Genomic DNA, 22790 nt, shown 5'->3' on the forward strand with positions numbered 1-22790 from the left:
GCACTGACCTGCATCCAAAAGGTTAGTGAAATCTTGCCGACAACAAAAAAAAACTAGTTTTCCAGTAAAAAAAGCACCATTTTTGAAGAAAAAATAAAAAGTAGACGTCGCACGGAGGGCTAGCCATTTCCACGTTGTATTCAAATGTACATGGTACCCAGCATGTGCGTTCACAACGAGGTCGATGATTGATAAGCCTCAGGCTACCACATCTTGATGTAAAATTATAGGCAATTTTCTTAAAACCCAATTTTCCTTAAAATAACTAGTAAAATAGAACAACCATTGTTAGAATACGCTGGTAAGAGAATGCTTAATGATAGAGTAGTTGTGATTGTCTTTCATAAAATTACTGAAGTTGAATTGCCTAACGCGTTACTTCGTTGAGATGTCACGAGATGGAGTCGGCGGAAAACAATACTTACAAAAGGTTTCGAAAGTAATATAGCTTAACATTCTAGTTTTGACATAATAAAATAATAATCTGGTAACTACTTAAAAGTAATCATAATTTCAGTTTCATTACAATGTTGAAACTTTTTAAATATATCTATTTATATGACGTAACATAATTATGTAACAATAAATTAAAAATAAACAAAAACAATGATAGAAGTACTTAATTAGATGCATCCATAATATAAAAAGAAAACACCTAGACTATGCAAACAATCATACTCATAAATACAAATATTTGTAATGTGCGGGAATTGAAAGCGCGACCTTCGGTAAGTAAGACAATGTGATAAACTACTACATCAACATGGATGTTAAAAAAAAATATTCATATATTTTTTTCGTTGTACTTTCTGATGTTTTAATAATTATTTTAGGCAGTGACAAATCTAATAAGTAAAACATTTTTTATATAAATCGGTCTAGCTTTTTTCTTTATAAATAGGTGTCTGTTTTATTATACAAGCTAACTTAGCACCGCAAACTTCGTTTGCATCACAAGAAAGGAAGAATAATTTTTAGAAAGGAAGAAACATTTTTTCAAATTGCACTCGTAGTTCCAGAGATTAGCCCATTCAACTAAATATATAAACTCAGCTTTATATATTACTATATTTTAAATCGCACTGACAAACCGAATAGTAATTAACACGTTTTTAAATGATTAAAATCATCAACAAACATTAATTAAGTAGATATCAATAGCCGTGGGTCAAACACCTTGCTTTCACTGCATTTCCTTGACGCACCGTAATCAACCGCACGGACAATGATAGATCATTGATCGATACGCACTCGTAGATCACGGCGACCTTGACTCTTATTGCCGTTAACCGGTTTGAACCTGTAACCTGTTCACATTACAATTTCGTGACCCACCATTCGTCGCGAGAGATTGCACACAATTAATAAGGTTTTTAATAAAGAATACGCATTAGTCGTTTTATAACATATATTGTGTCGATAATATCTCAATTATGTTACTACTTAATGTTGACACAGTAAATAATACTTTATACGTTAGTTACACGTGTAAAAGATAGATATTGAAAGAACTTGCCGGGTTTGAAGACAAGTTTAGCAATTCACGAGGGATAGTATGGTCGTCCTAATTTCACCTGTTATTTATGTACCTAGATATAGATAGTATAATATAATAGATATAGATATAATAATATTTATAAGAAGATGCTGTTTATAACAATATTTTACAAGCACACTGCATTCCACCAGAAAAAAACAGATTAGATGAATCCTGTTCTTTGATTGTCATTCCAGAGCAACTGTCAGATAACATAATATTAATACACATACTTATCCCTACATACTAATAAAATAAACGCTAGAGACAGAAATAATTACACATAAGCAAAACAGAAAATCTTGGATCTAAGGAAACTAAGGTATGGAAAATCTATCTAAAGAGATACAAAAAATAATTGCAGTAAATATTTAACAAGATACGAATGTCTTACAAAATAAAATGTTGTCAAATCAAACTCAATAGTAAGCGGCTTACATTTTTTTCTGTCAAAGCAGAACAAATATTTAAGTCTTACGAACATGTATATCCGGCATCCTATATCATCATAATAAGCTTAGCTTAACATTGTTTGGCTCAGACAAGAAATATTCGTTGTTTCGGACAAATTATTGCCAATTCGTGTTTCATTTGCACTGGCCACAATTGGTTAACGACTCAATAGTTATTCATTAATTGCACATAGAAAATAGTATCTTAACGAGTACTATGGAAATATGATTATATTTAGTTTTTATTATTCATTAGTTATTACAGTAGTTGAAGTACACTTTTCTGGTCAGCATGACCCGAACAAACTGCCCTTTGGCACTCACTGAATCACTTTGAAGACTGGCCGTGACATTTTTCCTTACGTTTCGCAAGATTCGTCCGAAAACCTGTAAAGATTAAAAATCCAAGATAATAATTATTTGAGCGATCCGATTTCGTCACGTTTTATAATGGATATCGTGCCTCTACAATGTATTTAATTTAAAAATGTCCTTTTATATGCAATTTTAAAAGCTTGATAAGATCACTGAACTTCACGTTTTTAAAAGTAGAAAAAGTGAAAATATGCAATTGTTTATGACCGACTTATTTATTTTGTTCTATCCTAAAGTACAAAAGCAGTGCCATAAACAAAATGACTCATACATCCTACAGGCGATTTAGAAAACTCAATGAACAGGTTCCATTATATTCTTACTTAGATTTTCTAAAGGTACACCAACACAACACCAATTTTCGGATCCAAATCTACGAAAAAATACAAAGTTGTAGCTGCAGTGTACTTTAATATCCACATTCGTGTAACGTTAGTTATTGTACTGTTTTGTCCATATCATATGATCTATTTTCTTGATATGAAAGAAAGTAACAAAATTAATATATTAAGATTTTAGGTTTATATTAGTAGTATTAATAAGCGATCAAACTTAACAATTATATATTGTGGGAGTTCATTTTTTTGTGTATAACAAACGTTACTTATATTATGATAATAATTCACGATTACGACCATTAAAAACTAAGAAATTTGTGAAGTTCAAAATTTGAATCTCAATCTGGCCAAGGACAGCAGAAATTGCTTCCGTGTACAAATGTGTGCAAAGCCTATTCTTATCTCAGAGTGTCTATGATAATGTAACTTGTTACTGACATTACAATAAAATTGTACAACTTAAACGCCCATTGTTCATCCGCATTGTTGCTATATAATTATAAAACTCTTGACAGTTCCATGAAAATCCTACTATAATACCAGTATTGTGAGGAAACTACAGTTGTTGTGAGTATGATAACGGTATTCTTTGTACCTAACCAATCCGACTATTACTACATATCTACTTTCATGTAATACTTACATTCTCCGAGGCATGAAGCGACTGACAGACATAATTTAACACCTATGCGTAGTAGGGTAGGAGCTTCCTATTTCTCACAGATTCTACAATATTCACTGCCTCGGTAGTCTAAAAGTTTAGCATAGCGTTTTACGTCCGATGGTCGCAGGTTTGATTCCTCGTATGGTACATACGTTTTTATTCATTCTTATCATGAGTGATGATGCTTGTATTGATTTGGGTGTTTATGAAAGAAATAAAAGAAATGTATAGAAACAAACAAGTTATTTTCATAATATGCATGATTATATTATAAACAAACAAACAGTTTGTCATATATAAAATATAATATACTATACGTATTCGGTTATGGAGAATGTTAGTGCAAATAGGAGTTACTTCGTAGCTTAATCGCATTCAACAGATTAAACTTTGTACTCTAATCCCACAGATGTAGTATCTATGAGTTTATAACAAATGTTTAATAATGAAATTTATACAGAAACGAAAACAAAACAATAGTATTGCATTGCAGATTCCATAGCGTTATAATTTCTTACATCTAATATTAGTAGGAACAATAAATATGAGATCATGAATATATTGAACACGATAATGTCTTTTTTTAATCGTATGCGAAGATAGTATTTTTCTTTTTCGAATAAGGCGCAGAGTTTTGGCCATATATGAAAAATTAACACATAATTCACTCTAGATTGAAAAAAGGAAACGCGTTTTCTGTTATTCTCCAGATCAAATTACGTCTATTTGAAACCAACGACCTACTAATGTCCCTATTGACATTTGTGTTCTACAAAAACACCTCACGTTAGTTTAAATAGATGCAACATTTTATTCATTTATTTACGGTGAAATATTTCATTTTATTGTATTACCAGCACTAAGGAACCAAAATTTTTTAAAATTGAATGTAAAATTTATTTACAAATTTATTTAACGACAAGTATCTCTATCTAAAAATATATTTATATTATATCGTAAACAAAAAATGTGGTCTCTTTTTATTAAGATTGGGTAAAGTAGTATAGTTCTAACTAGCTTCATTGGCTATCCACAATTAGTTTCGAACTAGATTCAACTGCAGTCAGATATGTTTAAAGACGCTTTCATCAGTTTTCTATTAGTCAAGCTCGTTAAATATAATCAAGTCACATTGTTGATACAACTACAACTTGTAATTGCTTTGATGACTCATGCCTAATTGTAGAATGAATAAAAAACAGCATAATGCAGTGGCTCTTTTATTTTTTTTTGTGTCAATGAGTTCTTTTCACTTCCAATTCAACTTTTGGTGCAAAAAATAGAGTAGTTAAGAGGCGCTTTAGAGGCTGAACTTAATGTAATTATACCTAACTTATTTGTGCATTTAATTTAAAGTTTTTTAAATTATTTAATTAATTAATTACGTATTAAACATGTGTTATTTCCATCAAAATTCGCTATAATACACAACACAGATTTGAGGCTATTTAATAACAAATGTCTTCAATGCAGTTCTACAATCTCGGTCGTATTTTCTAAATCAATGTTAAATATTTACACAGACTGGTTAAGATAAAACTAATTAAATTAGTTATATGTAGAAACTTTTCTAAATTCGAACAAGAAATTATTTTATTTCCGTAGAAAGTAAGATTTTATAACAGCATCTTTGAAAGCTGTAATGGCTGGTAATAATACCTAGTCATAGTTTTACAATTATGAACACAATATAATAGTATGTAAATACTAAATATAAATGATAATGTAAATTACACAATTCACTCTCGATTAAAAAAATAAACACTGCGATGTGTTGCTGAAACTCGTATCTTATTTACCTTACAAATGCTCTTGTCCAGTTTAATCAAAATTGAATCTATAGCTACTCTATTTGCATACGGCCAATTTGATGACTGCAACCTTGTAGTAATGTTTATTTTAAAAAACTTATACGGTGTCTATTATTTATGTGGTCTCTTCGAGGGCTCAATGGGCAATGAAACCGTTTTGTAAACACTTGACGCACCTCTTTTCGTATTTAAGTGTCCGTGCAATATTATGTACATAAGTTACATGAAAGAACAGCATTTCTTTAGGCATTATTACATTATCATATTTATAGATCATGTTTAAAAAATTTAAAATATTTTAAGCTGCTTTGATAATTTCTGAGGAAATTCGTGACATCTTAGTTAAGAAAAGGAAATGTGGGGACAATAGGCATTAGATGGCTCCATGATGTCCGCACCGCTGTTCATGTATATGAACGACGGTTATAACCTAACAAGTAGTGTGCTGTCAGCATATGTACCTATCAGGTCACCTACCGCTGCCCTCCTCTGGGTCAAAAGAAAAAGTGACCTGCTCCCCCGTGGGCCAGAAGTACATCGTGTCTGCCATTCCAATTCAACATAAAAAAATATTTTCAGCGTATCGGTAATGTTCCTTGACATGCACTCACCGCACCTTCACATACGGCTGTATCTGTATGAATGGAAGGTTCTATGAATTAATTAATCTATATATAAATGTCCGGTAATACATATGTGCGCTAGTGACGTAACGCCCGGCCTGGTTGGACCCGTATTAGCGTAGACCACAGACACTCGTGCACTTGGCCTACTTTGGACCGGTCAGTCCGGTAGATAGCGCGGTGACACCGCACCGGATGGAAGTCTTTCTATCCTGTTTTTAAATATAATGATTAATAACAATAACGTTAGACGATATACCGTTTCTTGCTCGTTCGACCCAGAAATATATTTATTAATAAAATTTGAGATAAAAAACTAAAATTAAATTATTATCTAACCTAAAACAAAAATGAGTTTGAGTTCGATTACATCGTACGAACAAATAGATCTTCCAAGTTACGGCTTACCAGGTCTTGAAGAAATATATAAATCTTTGAGTAATTTACGAACTATTACATATAATATAAATAAGAAAAGAACATGCTATAGTTGATAATTTGGAAATAATATGCGATATAGGAGTTAATATAATATATTATTTTTGTATACTGTCTTATAAACTGCAGTAGGTGTAGTGACTACCATCGAATAAAGTATGTAAATATTTGTAATTATCTTGTAATTAATCACACTTTACATCCTAAAGTGACCCACTTCTCGATATTATAAACAAATTGTAAATGATTAAAGGCCGCAGACTCCGCTACTGTAATCTAAGACGAAGCTACTGTATCCCAGACGGTATCCATCACTGATAAAAGAAACATTATCATTTAAATTTGACACGTGCGGCATGTCTATAGACGGTGAGATGAAAGTTAATTCATAATAACAAAAAAACATATTTACAAATCGTTTTTTAAATGCAGTGAAAGTATTTAGTACGAGACAAGAATTGTGACACTTTCTCCATGTCAAAATTGAAAGATTGGAGCAAGCAAACTAGTGTGTAAGCTATTGTAATTTTTCATCTGATATTGGAGTTATATCAATGTTACCTCAATACCATATCTTTACATAAACATTATAGGAACATCAAGTTTTTTCAAGTATCTATGCATTCGAAAATGGTTTAACTCAAAGTGTTATAGATCTTTACAGCAAATTATAATATATACATGACCTTACTGTTTGTTGTGTAATATATAAAAAGGATGAAAATCCGTTATTTACAATTTGTTAATAAATAGTGTTCCTAAATTTATGTTATATTTGAATTGTCTTTAATTGTTTCCTTTAAATGTACGAGTAGCACTGTTACGAGTATTGAATGGCATAGGTATTTTGAAATGAAGTTATTGCCGTAGTGGGTATATTATACAAGTAGGTATTTTGTTCTATTTCTAATTTAACGTGGTATTTATTATATCTATATTATATATTATTTATTAATCTATTGATCTGTCAAATATAACACCTACCTACTTAGCTTTATACTTTCAGTTCGTAGCACTCCAATGATATACGTATATTAATTTACCTTGTAACACGGCCGGTGTCATTTAAAATATAAAATCAAAACGATACGCAATCGTATCGTTCCGACGCATATGTTCTAATCGATTCAATCGATCATCAATTAACAATCGCCCGACACTATTGTTCTGACAAACGAGCGATGCGAAAATCGACACAAGGTTATTAAACTGTCCACGTCATTATCCAATCGATACTTGAGGGTTAGTATCGATTAAGATGATAGAATGATATATTTTATTGCATAAAAATATAACCTGCTCTGTATAGGCAGATAATGTTCCAAGACAATCGATCTATTAACATGTAAATTAATATTTATTGTTGCTATTGTTTGGGTTGTTGGCTATTGTTTTTTTTTTTTTATTAATGGCGTCCATCGGTTTTGTATTCACGTACTGTAGGATGGAATGTTAAGGACGTTTTATCATAATAATACGATACACTCATTATGACATCCCTGATACAGTGACAACTTCTTTCTTTATTATTTTTGTACATATCTATCAACTCAGTTGCTAGATAAATTGCTAGTAAGTACGTACTTTCTTTACACGTGAAAGATAGAATAAAAAAAAAATGTCTTAGTAGGAGTAAGTACCGGAGTAATTAAGAATTAATGTGTATTAATTCTTATACTAATAATAATTATTATATGTGTATACAAATTAATAATAATAAGTATTAATTACTATAGTAATAAATTAAAGCAAATCATAAATCGCTTATGAACGTCAAGTTTTTTTTTGTATTTAGATATTTCTTTTATTAATATTTAATATATTTAGAAAAAAACGTTATAAGTATCTTATCTTCTATCTTCGTACCTCTATAATTTTTATGCAAACATATGCACCTATAAACCATTAGTTATCATATCTAACTAATCATTATAAAATGCAATTACAATCCAAAAACAATCAAATGTGTAATATTTTGATAGATTCAAATATGAAATGATTGATTTCTTACACTGAAAACGATTTTGCTGTGACTGAACCGTGTAAGGTCTAATGAATAATTTATGACTCCTTTATACGGGCATGAACGAGTAATTATACATTAAATTCGTTCGTGTACTCAATATTATTGGATGCAAATGTTAAAGTGCCTATGTCGAAGTGATAAATGGCGGTATTAAAGATTCACTTAATTTCAATCACGTGACATTGAATTGATATCTCATCATTTATTTGTTAACAGTTATTGAGTTAGTGCAATTGAAATTCTATTTTCAAATTTCAAGCTAAAACTACCTCCAAAGATATAATTACTCAAAGATGATTTACCATACTGTATAGTAGTAATTTTAAATATCCAAGTCGTATTGTTTTATGGAATCATAAATATCAATATAAAATTGTAATTTTAACCGTAATGGCAAACAAGCTGATAAATAAGTGATAATAAGGGGCAACTTTCGATTACAGTAATAATGAATGAAAATAGTAGAGACATGCTTTTAGACGTTTATTATAGCAGAGCGCACTGACATAAGTAATATAAAACAATTGTATATGCAGAATATTTTATGTATACTTTTATCATATTTTAAATATGGATAAAAGAATACATAAAAACTGCCAGTGTTTCTCATTGTAGGTCTAACACACACACCACTGACATCTCGTCAGTACGTGATGCTCAAGATATCTTTCATGCGTTGCCATTCCATTCCACTGATATGATATGTTTTCACTGCCCTATATATTACCCGCAATAGGTTACGCAAAGACACTGTACATAATCTACCTCTGATCTAAGCTTCTACAAACATGTTTTAAATATTATTCAAAGATTTTCAAAATCAGAAAATAGTTCAATAGAACATTGGACATTATATTCATATAAATCAAGAATAGCTATTGACAGTGTCTACACCAAAATTGCATTTTTTTAAATCGTTTTAATAAATACTATAAAGTCGGTTTGGAAAATGTCAATTAATGCAGTATAGTATTCACCTTGTAATATTTTGATGAAAGAAAGAATATGGATACTGACATATTTACACATAATACATTTTACACACAATACTTTCTTACACAACATAGAGACGGTTCAAATAATAAAGATGGAAGAGTGATACAAACGGAAATGTATTCAAATATTCAAAATATCTATAAAAATCAACTTTAGGGCGCCGACTATAATAAAGTTAAGCAAGCTATTACCCACACTATCTATCCAAATTGATGTTGTTCAATTAAGTTTATCTCCAAAATAAATAGTTTAATTATACATGTATCTCAGTTCAACATAGTTTCCAAATGTATTTAAATTGTGAACGCTACGCGTATCCCGTTAGGTAATTTTTTAATCTACAGATACAGAATGTGAACTAAATTACAAGTGCAAGTAGAATTTTATTTTTGAGGTAAACCTTTACAGTATTTTATACGTATATACCTATATTATTTTATTTTTGTATAATAAACTGTTAAACTAATGATATCTAATGTAATAAAAAGTAAAGATTATTTTTACATTTGTAACATAATCTTAATAAATAATTGACTGATTTAGAGTTCCTTTATCTATAAACAATATTATATAATATTTTATACAGAATTTATAAAATAACTATGGTATTCAGCTATCCGCTTTTCACTTAAACCATTGAATCTTTTAGTTCTTTTTACTGTGACATTTGACTGTACATTAAAACCGAATTTAATCAGAAGTAAAAAAAAGAGATAAGTTTAAAACGGTATGTGTAGTTTATCTTATAGGTAAAAGCTTACATGTTGAATATCTTAATGTGGTAATACTTGCAGTAAACGTAGCTTTCTATTACAACATCAGAATACAAAATAACTTATCTGGTAACCAATCCATTACATTAAGTAAAAGTAACGCTAGTCCTTATAGAACCCGTATTGCATCCCGTTATTGTATTTTAGATTACAGACAATATCTGAATGTTTACCTTTTATAACAAAATTCTTTTACGATATTTTGATCTCTATATTGTTAATTCTAAAATGTATATTTATTAGTATTGATAGGCTAACTGACCTATACTCATCTATTAATAGTAAAATGCAAAATTGCTGAATTCGTCGCATTTTCCGCGCTTGCTTGTTTTTAACTAAGCATCGGATTTTGATAGGAGCCCCACTATGATATTATGAATTTTTACAGATTCTGTGTACTTACATAGTTATACGATGTCCATCGTAATATTATACATTAATGCATTTACGTAGACCGCTAGTTCAATGTATTTTTTTTGTTATAATGATATAAGTTACCGTAGCCTATTGACCTAGCCTAGGGTTGTCCTGTGTTACTGACCCTTGTGTGTTGCCAACCCTTAAGAAAACTCATTCTTGATTTTCTTATTAATTTTTTTAAATTAAATAATATAAATTAACATATTTTGTTATAGGTGATACCTATAACAAAATATATGTTTTATATTAAATATTTATATATGTAAGGTATTGTTATCGTATTTGAATACATTTAATATTAAAGCAAATTCCTACCCACAAGGATTATAAATATCAAGCCACAACGCAGACACGTGTCGTGGCGTCAAGCAGGCTGGAGTGGAATGTTAAACGTGAATATTGCATAGTAATATTTAATAAAACTTTATAATAGCTGATACAATCTTGAATTACTAAATAGTTTATAGTTACTTCGCTTCACTTATAATAAAAAGAAAAGTAAATGACATGAATTTAAACAAAATTCTTTATGAAACGCATGATTTAAATTATAGCATAACATTAGAACAAATCTATTACGAATATTGGTAAAGAATTATCAAACAAGACATGACTGACTGCATGTAGATACATAGACAATTCATTCATTATAGCTTCATAATAAATATTTTGGGAACGAATGTAGCTAGAATATGATATTTAACAAAAGTATATCATAGGTATGCAGATGCATATTTACCTACCTGGATAGGATTAAATACCTATTATTGATTAATATCCAATATAGATATTTTATCTGATGACATGTCTATGAATAACTCTATGACATTATCAAAAAAATTTTTGATACGTAATTGAAATAAGGTTCAGTCATATTCAACATAGAAGTAGAATATGTGACATAAAAGTATGTACATCTAGTGTGGTTTACTAAACGAAATAAATAAATAGACATTTTCAATGAACTTATCAAGACAGGGCGATCTTGAGAAGTTTATTGGTTTGCCTTGTTTTTCTGTCTAATAACAGTTTATGATATGTATACATAATTTTACAAGTGAATTTATTTATTAATACTATATAATTGTGTCTATAAGACCATTAAGTAATTTGTGTTATTAACATTAGTTTATTACTTCGAGCAATAAAATTAATTAGACGTAATATGATGTGGTGAGAAGACATCCAAGATGCATATAACAGTAACTTAAAACCAGATTAAATTTATGGTTTGTGTAACTTTAATATTTACATTAATAACACTTAATTCATCCGGAATTATTTAACATAAATAACATTTTAATGCCTTTCCCGGTTATTTATAAAAGGGCTTACAAATTTTTCTTTACGTTTACGACCGAAGCCCTCGATTTGATGCGACATTAAATCATATAAATCTTCTCTTATATCGTTTCTATTATTTTGTTTCATTATAATGCACGAATAGATTTATGTCTAAATGTAGAATTTATGTTTATTTTATGTATAATATTCTGTTATGTTTATATTTTTGTTTATTTTTTCTAACTGTATCTTCTCACATGAATTATCATAGATACTAAATTAAATATTATATAAGTAAATATAAAGTATTATATGTTATAACTAGCTGACCCCGCAAACGTTGTTATACCATATAAATTAAGACCGCTATTAAAAAATAGAGCTTGATGCTAGAAGGGCGAAAATTTTGGGTTGTGTGTATTTTTCAATCCTAAATAATAATAAAATGAAAATAATATTATGGCGAAAAAATTAAAAAAATATATTTAGGGGTGGACAAACCTTATCATTTAGAGGTATGAAAAATAGATAGTAGCCGATTCTCAGACCTACTGAATATGCATATAAAATTTCATAAAAATCGATCAAGCCGTTTGGGAGGAGTATGGTAACTAACATTGTGACACGAGAATTTTATATATAAGTAGAATATTGTAACTAGCTAGATGTACATAAGTCAATCGTGATTAAATAAAAATACTGATAATAAATGAATCCATCAAACATTTAACTTGAATAAAATGCAACTATTATAAAATGTATTTATCTATGCATAAAATCGATAGACATCTATCTTGTGTCAGATGATTTATTTACTACACCGTTTATTTGGTTGTCAGCTACCTACTAACTTATAATATCGATGTAGGTAACGTCTCTTTTTAGTTAGGATTTGAATTGAAATTGTTTGATGTACTAGTAAATTTTGAATTAAATAATTTTCGAGTAAAAAAATTGAGATATTTTGTAACGAGTTCTATACGATTGCTAAGAATTTCTGATATAAGGTCACTTAAACCTACATATAATATGTTATCTGCATGGCCCATAAGTCCAGACATGCAAGTGACCTGGGCTTGTACTCAATCGATCATATTAAGAAACATATTTCAATGAAAATGTTAGTACCTACACGAGGAACAAAAGTCAAGGCTTTACCAGAACATAGAAAATGTACTGACATAATGAGTGACAGTACAGTCGTGTAATATCTATTTGTTGTATCTAAATAGTACTTACTGATGTAGTTAATAGGTATTAATGAGCCTTGGCAGAGATCTTTATCTGACGTATACAAAGATGCGAGTAGAAGATAATATTTATAGAGTCATCTGTAATAATATTTATTGTTTCAAATACGGAGAGCAGTAATGGCGGGTAATGCATCAGAAAAAAGTAGAAAACCATTGTTTTCCTACTTATGTACATTACTTTTTTTATTAGTCTACAAAGAGAGTAGGTTTTATTTTAGGGAACGTTAATATCGGAACCACGGCATATATTCTTTCACTATTTGAAAGGTACATTATTCCAGACTAGCATATGGGCTAAACTATAGTAATAAGGTATACAGGTATGCTTTAAATTTTAATCCTCATACCAGAGGATTCTCTCCTTTCTTATGCCAGTTTTATACCTTTAGGGATGTTTAGTAAAACTTTACAACTATGCAGGGTATTTATTTGTGGTTTGCAGTTTGCATTGCATCCAAATGAGTGTTTACTATCGACATAACAGTACAGTTAACTGCGTGCAGTACACCTATAAGGTTGCAAGTGGTCGCAATAACGGTGTCTACATACTCGTAATAAGTGGCTGACCCCGCATATATAACGTATAGGTTCAGGGTGGGTGCGACATACGCGCTTGAATAAATTGACCCGGAGTCATCAAATGGTTATTATGCTCCTTTTCCTTTCGTTATTAATGATTAATTATTTGTAACCTGCAGCTTTTACGTGTTGTTAAAATTAGTAATCTCTATGTCATAAAACCATTTATATATAGAAATTTCATCCCTCCCCTATTTCCATAAGGAAAGAAGATTCAGCTGTAATTACTAGGTTGGTTAAACAGCTTGTCGTTTAATATCATTTTTAACATGTCTACAGACGTCTTTTTCTATACATTTCCATCAGGTTAATATACTTTTTTGTCATTTCAAGAGTGTATGAAATAGTTATTAAAATAAATTATCAGTAATAAGAGGGAAGTGCATTATTGTGAACAAAAACGATTTATTGCAATTTATTAGACAACATATGGGTATAGGTACTGGTTTTATAAATTTAATAGTTGTTAGTATTAGGTGCATAGCACAACCGTTAAATCTTATTAGTATGTGGTGTTTAGTGCAGGTGGGCGACAGTACTACGACAAACATTGGCAACGTTGGCTCGCGGCCTAATTTTATATATCCGTTTCCATTTGGATAAAATTACAGCTTAGGCTTAATTTTTTTATCTAATGGTTAGTATTATTAATATACAATGCGGGCGAAATGACCACAGGTCAGATTTTCAGCACGATTGTTTCCGTTTTAGAGGTAAAAATGAGTAAATTCAAGGTTTGAATACCTATTTATGATATTTAGGCTAGTTATAATAATAATTTCCCCTGAATGTAGTAGTCAACTGTCAACTGTTGATGCCATGGTGAATACAACAATAAATAATCTCTATTCTAGATTTATAATCAACACGACAAGGGGTAAATCTATTGTGGTCACATGAAGTTTTTTGGTTTTAGGTATACAATAGAATTCACGATCTTAGTTTCATAACTCCATAGATACAATAAGCCAATATATAAAAAGAATCAACATTGTATTTTTAATTTTGATTGAACCGTATCTACTTCATTTTTATTTTGAGGTTCACTACATGTTGCTATGTATCTGGCAAGAATATTTTTATAATGAAATATTCTTATTATCAGGCCATGTTGTGCGAAGTATTATAATATATAGGTAACAACAGGCGAGGACAAATTACATATATATTACAACAATATTCGGTATTCATATTTGGTCATTATGACTATTATTAAATTAATGCTTACGCACGAAATAAATACCACAAGCGATTGAAAATATACCTAAATAATCAATATGTTGAATATTATTTTATGTCTACCAAAATCTTTTTGAACTGGTTGTATACTAAGTAATTATACCAGCTCAGTGCCTCTCAACTGAAGCCGAAATAATAGTAGGTTTAAAATAGTAATAAAATTTATGTTCTTCAGTCGCCTAAAATATTCTAAATAAATAAATATGTTCGACTTTGATAAAATATTCTAGTACTGCTTCCTATGGATACATATTTCTTGGAAGTGAAGGGTTACCATTTATAATTAACATACTTAAAAGTAATTAACATTATTTTTAGCTAATAAACAAACCTTGTTTCAAATACGATTGTGGTCAAATACGATTGATGATGTCCGATCTGGTTTATAGTCATGATCAAAATCTGTTTGGCAATTAAATAAATTACTATCGACTTATACATTTCGATATGTTAATGAACACATCCGGCACGTGTCGGAACAAGAAGAGAACGTGGATTTGCCTAAATGTTAAATTACTTTTAGTGTAATCTTAACGTCCACAGCAAAAATAAAACAAATAATTAGGACACATTTAATCAAAACCATTGTCAGGCTCGCTGTAGATGAGCTTTTCGTCATTTATTCGACTAGGAAAGGTGTTTTGAAATAAAATATTACATCATATTTCTTTCTTTAATCCCGAAGAGAATATCTTTATCTATTTTGGCAAACATATTTGGCCGTTTTTATAAAGCCTTAGCCGCTTAGATCACGTTCTCGCTATCATGATAAGGAGGATTTGTAAGAGAAACATGCCGGCTCGAGTTTTTTATTTACACATGCTTTTTAAGAACTACTTCATACAAAATCTATAAGAGCTATAGTATTTGACTAGATTCTATTATTTTTATGTAGGTAGCTTTATTTTCACATGTTTTCATATTTTTCAAGAATTAAGCTCTACTTATAATATATGAGTAATTTAATAATCTAAATTCATAAATTAGAATGGAAATTTATACAATTCTCACGTGTTCTATAATTTTATTTCTCAGTTATTTATATTTAGATATAGAAAGAGATGTATACACATATACATTTGTATAGGTACACAAATCTCTTTACACAGTAAAATTTGCTGTATTTGCAGAACTACGTTTTGAACTTTTCATATATATTTGTATATAGTTGTTATTAATATTTTGTAAACATAGCATAATGTAATATGTGTATCGAAAACTATTAATTTTCCTGTTAATACACTAAATTAGTTAGTTATCAACTTGCACACATGCGTTAGGGATTGTAGGCGCCCTTGATCATTCGGTGACCGTGCGCGCACGCATGGTGCCTGACATATCGACCTGTGACTGAGATATATGGTCATACCATAACCCGATCACTCTATACTTAGCAGAATTCAATATACAGGGATATATCAGAGTTATCAGATGCAAGTTACAATTAACGAGTTAAATTTTTTATCACCTCTACTGAAATACAACTAGATATACTTTTAGTTTAGTAAAAGCACATACAAGTATGTCTCTGATTTATTTATTTATTTGATTCAAATACTTATGATCTAGATTAGGTTAATAATTACAAACTATGTTAGTCAAACTGTGTTGATACACAGGACAGCTAATTCATATATCTATGTCCACCTTTAGATGAACTAACATTACATCTTCACCGAGAGGTGAATGTAAATCTGCTGAAAAACTTATGGAGCGGCTGAAGGCTATATCCTGCCGGACGAATACGACTTTAGTCTGAAGGCACTGCTACCACGTACAAACCTCGGCTCTGGCCGTTGTCATTTCAATATCAGTTTGAATTAGACTGGAGATCGATCAGAATTTGTAAGCTATGTTTCGAATATAAAGTCAGATCAGGCTGTACAATTAAGAAGATAAGAGGCTAATTTCTTAATCCTCTAGAATGGTAACGTTACACAATAACACGAGTATTCTGTAACGTGGTGGATAACGTGATATACTTAGTGCTGTTCAAGTATACAGGCGACGTTTACTAGTTACCATAACATGGACGGTCAGCTTGTTCGCTATTGTGAAATAAAATTAATGAAATAAACGACTATTTTGAATCTTTCTCTGTGGTAAGAATTTTGCTTTAGAATGTTTCCATTTAATGTGTAGGTATGTATATGTAATATATTAGAGAACTATTCATGTGTAGGTGTGGTAGAACCGAAAATATAATGCGTGAAATATAGTGCGTTTATTAACAATGATATTAGGTGCGGTTTCCGCTCAAATAGCTGTACCTAAATACCAAGAATAGAAATAAATATAATTCTGCAGTATACTACAAGTTTTTATTTGATACCATATAAGAGTATGTAGGTTAATAACTGTAACATTCTAGTCGTATTTCATAGGTACATAAGTACATCGATATATGTAACTGGTAATATATGGATGCATTCTGGTATACCTACAGATAAGAATTGAAAATATACGAACAATAGATGCATTGTGCCTGGTAAAATGCATCTATAGACGAGTTGTTTATCTTTTTTCATATTTGTTTAAAACAATATATCACCAATTATACCTGTCTCTATAATCTATACATATAAATAAAATTGGAGTGTCTGCTTGTAATATTGAAATAACCGTTTTTTAGTATATGCATATAAATATAAATATGGTACATACTCCAAAATATATTTTTTTATAATTATTGTCTGACTGTCTATCTGTCTGTTTGTTCCGCCTAATCTCTGAAATGGCTGGCGGGACTTTTTTTGGCAGGTAGCTGATGTAATAAGAAGTAACTTGGCTACTTTGATTTTAGAAAAATAAAGTTAAATTCCACGCAAACGAAGTTGCGGGGACAACTAGTTATATAATAATAATATAAAACAAAGTCGCTATTTTCGTCCGTCTTCTTTTTACGCTTACTTCTACTACACGCAATGGATTTTAGTACAAATTACAATATCAAGTAGTGATTTCTCATATTACTTATATTTATAATATCTGCATAACTCTGCCACATATAATGTATAACAATGAGAAGCAATGACGGATCACCAACAATACTATAAAATAAAATAATTGAAATTAATTTATTATTTTATACCAAAATACGTAGGTATTATTATACACTAATATAAAATATGAACTAACAAATACAATCAGAATATATGATTATAATATACATAATACATAAATAGATGTTTAATGTGATGTTGTTACAGTTACCTACTGGATAACTTAATGAGTAACATTTGTAACATTAAAATAATTTGAAACTTTAACCTTGACTCGATGATTGCTTATTTAATTACATACATTTAAGAGTACAAGGACAATATATTAATTTAAATTAATAACATTACATAAAGTGAACTTTACAGAAATATCACATAAATATATCCTCTACATTTTTAGATCTCATTCTTGAAATTATATTAAAGGCGATTTTAAGTGTGACACATTACAAATAAATTACAGTACTTGGAGACATAATAACTTAAACTTCTTCCAGAATATGGCAACGCGTGAGAGGTACCACGGCCGTCATAATGCTATATTTCATATAAAAAAGAAGTGTTTTATCCCTAATGAGTACAGGGTGTAATAATTTAGTAAAAAATATACAAATATTAGTACAAAATAGTTTTAATGTAATTTTAATAAACGCAATAATTTATATAATAAACTAATTAAGTACTTTAAACATTCTCTTTTGAACTATGTGCACGGGTTAAACAACAATAAACGATGAAAGAAATAAACGACGGATAAAACGTTATTGACGTGTATATACAAAATATTATTCTTTAAATGAGTCTTTCTTTCATAAAATTAACCCCAAAAATTAATCGAGGTGAGCATGACAAATTACCTAATAAGGAAGCTACCGTTTTCGTTATTAATAAAACATGCAATCAAGGTTTGTGAGTCATATTCAATATGTGGTTTAATTAGTAATTAAAATATAGTCGATGTATTTTGTGTAGCTCATTGTCACGGTCAAAATACCGCTAACCTTATGTCATTGGCAAATTGGTAATTTATTCGTGTTAGATCATTGGCCATTAACTTACTATGAACTGGCAAATTACTTGCGGCCTTCTTTCCAAGGAAGGTTTTTATAAAGTTTATTGCAATGGCACCTCGTAAATTCAAGTCGGATTGAATGTGAATGTGTGCGAATTCAATCAATAAGTTTATAAACAAAAACGAACATAAACCTTATACATACAAAAACACAAAATTTAATATTAAAACAATAAATACTATCTTAGTTATATAATACTTTTTGTTCGTTATCTTTAACACAGTCCTGATATTTCGAGTTATTATACCAACCAATATTAAAATGAGAAACAATATCTATATATGCTATGTTACAAAGAGCAATAGATATACTAAGACAACAAATAATTTTATTATTACGACGTACTCGCCACGTTACAATTTTATTTTATTTATATTAATAATAAATAAGTAAATAAGATAAAAAATATGTATTGTAAGACATTTATTATAAGATCTTAATATACACCTTCAGCCCCGAAACGCGAGCTTGAGTTTAATACTGTTTTGTATGTGGGGAACCTACTTCTTATTCCCACAGTTTAGTCATTATATCCAAGGATATTGAATATATGCTCTGCATATAAATATTCGTATAGTATATTGCTATTTTGACACTTAAAATTGTGATCATGAACTCATAGATCAATATGATCTGCACAAACGTGAGAATAATGTTGTAAACGATCGCAGGCCATTAATAAATTTGAAATATTAACAAATGTCATCGCATTTCCGATTGCCATTTCACGGGCAATAAAAATATATTTATGAATTAGTTTTATGTATATTTTAACTAACCTAACCTGGGTAAACATCCAGGTTATGTTTCTGTTGCTATTTTATAAATCATCGATACTATAAATCCAACAGTACGATATCTACATGAAATTTGATGTATGAAAGATCTGTTTTCTGTATCACAAGGATACTATCCGTTATCTAAAACAAAACAGGCGAAGTCATAGATTAGCTTTAGGTACTTAGTAATTAATTACCAATATGTAGACAACTCATAAATGTATTTGTGTAAATAGTTTTTATATTGTACAATATTTTTATTTACCTTATTAGGTCCTCGAAAAACCTCTATTTCATTACTTAATTGAGTACAAAGAGGTTCATGAGTTATATTTTGATCGTGAACTCATTTTTTCAGAAATCATTGATAATATAGTATTTACGTAATATAATCTTATCTACTCTTACCTAATATTATATAATAGCATAAGCATAATTAAGAGCTACATAATTTTATTTTTTCTGTATAGGAATGATATATTTTTATAAGTGTCTACTAGATTTTCAATATTGTAGAAATACTTTAATACCTTTATGCGAGAATGTTGAAATAATAGATTTAATATATTAAAATTAGCAATTTTAGTCTATGCAATATTTCGCTCTAAACGTCGAAATTGTCAAGGTTGTTCATTGTATTTTTCGAACTCTTTAATGACCCCATCGTTTAGATCTGACCTCTGACATAACATTAGCTGACTCAGATTTACTAGAAGTGTGCATCGTGACGTACAGACACCTCTCGCATACTGTAAACATAACATTTGAACAATTCTTTATTTCATTTATTAATTAACTGTTATATTCTTGACCTATGATAGGGAGTTGTGTTGTAGAGCAAATGACTCAGAGGTCAGTGTTAGAGCGTGTTGTACAAGCATATATTACGCACGCCCGGTCACGCGTAGGATTTGTTAGGGTTGTTAAAATTCTTGTGATAGACATATTATTCACTTAAGATTATTATGTACTTCTTTAGAAGTAACTTTTGTAGAGAAATACCTTATAATTTCACTGTTATACTCACCCTCCAACCAAAAGTCAGTTTACAATGCAAACTGCTTGGCAACTGAAATATGGAGGTACCGACGCAAGATTTTTGCAAAATGGCAGCTGGTACAATGGTGGTAAAAAAGCATACTGTCCATCTGATTATAAACAATTAACATAGGCTATATGACGCCTTAAGCACCAGGGTTGTCAGTTGCCCATTGCCTATTATTAAGACATCTTACTATTCCCTTCTTGAAAAATACCATCTTGTCTGTAGTCTCTAGAGAAAGCTTACACCATGCTACACATGGTGCTAGTGACAGTTTGATTAACGTTTCTTTTAACTCTTAAAAGTTGCCGCAATTTACAAATTATGACTTAGTATTTCAGTTGTACCACATTCGTAATATATTAAATCATTAATTAACTTAAATGTAGCAATCGTTAAATGTGAAATTAGTAACTGTCATCCGCCCTATGCTACAGTGCACACAGTATAGTAAGTAGTTCCACAATCTAAGTGTTTGCGGGAAGAAGCTCCTCTAAAATGGTAATGTCTGAGAAAACTTAGATTCCACGAATGAATTCTTTTAAATTTTGATACTATAGAATGTTACTTATTTTTGTTTATGTTTTGGTGCAGGCAATCGGACACGTCTCGGGTGGTCACATTAACCCTGCAGTCACGTGCGGCCTGTTCTTTGCTGGAGAAATAAGGCTGCTCAGAGCGTTGTTCTACGTCGTCGTGCAGACCCTCGGCGCTGTCGCTGGTGCTGCCTTCATCAGAGTATGTTTCAATTTCTTTTATAATTTCGTTTTTATTATATATAGTTTTAGTAATGTTTATCACGCTCCCATCCCCCTCTGTCACATTTAAATGGGTAAAATATTTCCTTTTAATACTTATATTGAAAAGTGTAATATCTATTTTTTATTATTAATTAAAGTAAGCTAATAATTCTAACATAAATACATAGATACTATTTACACTTTCACGTTTCCCTCACACCTTTAAATTCACTATTACCACAGATAACATACTATTACTATTAAAGTAGTGATCGTCCTCGCCATGTTCAAATAATCACAAGCTTTATTTATAAATGTTTATTGACAATATAAAAACTGTTTTTCATATAGAAAACTAAAAAAACTACTAAAACCTAATAGTTGTGTATGGGTACAATGCTATTATTAGCATTTAACACCTAGGCCGCTAAGCCATAATAATTTTCTTATCTCTATATTATTACTATACACCTCATTTGTTTAGCATTGGTTACGTTTAATGTTACTCTGTAAGGTAGATTTAGACTAGAATAACAAAGTGAATAAGAAAACTGAATGAGAATCATGCTGTCTTTATTCATACTTACTACACAATTGCAGTATTTTAGGGGCCGCAACTAACTTAACTTTCTACAAATATGAGATATCACCAAATTACATTATTTTTAGCCTTTTGACATACTACGCAAAATCAACTTACAATTTATACAAAGTAGTGATAAGTCTACATCAAATTTTGTCCACACAGAAAAGTATTCTATATATCTATGATACTTATATAGGTTCTTTAAATAATATTTACTGTTCTAAATTTTCCCCTACGTGAAGAGGGAGGATTCTCTTGTATAGTTTAAATCAACCTCAATGTGTACACTACGTAATCTATAGTTAAACATGTAGAATTTTCTTAACGACTTGTAGCAAGTACAGTTCAGGCGTATGACACTTAGAACTATCTCGCTTGCCCTGACACTGATGATCTGAGAATAAAAGACCAAAATGAATCAACGACCTTCGATGCGCTCTTGAATCGAGTTCACTATACATGTATGTGTGTATAATCAATTAAGTTACTTTGCTAAATGGATGTAGTTGTACTAATGTCACCAGGTGTGCGATACTAAATGGATGAGTCCTTTTAATGTCACAGAGAATTGTAAAATTAATGTAGTCGTTAGAAACTCGTTAGTGGATTCATTTATAATCTCTTAATTATTTCCTCATATTTTGATTATGTTTTTATAAACAGCAAATTGTAATAACCATATTGTGGTAAGCGTTCACCGCAACCACGTGGTTGTTTTAAAAATTAAAGATACCGGTCTGGCTTTTTTGTGTCATCTTGA

General features: G+C 30.1%; 1 protein-coding gene across 4 annotated transcripts in view; it reads left to right on the plus strand.

Annotated features, from left to right (window-relative positions):
* LOC131853443 (aquaporin AQPAe.a-like) overlaps nt 1-22790 on the plus strand; it is a 76685-nt gene that overhangs the window by 48365 nt on the left and 5530 nt on the right. For all 4 annotated transcript variants that reach the window (XM_059204330.1, XM_059204331.1, XM_059204333.1 and 1 more), the window contains one exon: nt 21299-21442. In XM_059204330.1, the coding sequence (XP_059060313.1) occupies nt 21299-21442 (144 nt within the window). The remainder of the gene's footprint in view (nt 1-21298; nt 21443-22790) is intronic.

Source organism: Achroia grisella, unplaced genomic scaffold, assembly GCF_030625045.1.
Source record: "Achroia grisella isolate CSIRO2021 unplaced genomic scaffold, CSIRO_AGI_Agris_v1 utg902, whole genome shotgun sequence".
Classification (NCBI taxonomy): domain Eukaryota; kingdom Metazoa; phylum Arthropoda; class Insecta; order Lepidoptera; family Pyralidae; genus Achroia; species Achroia grisella.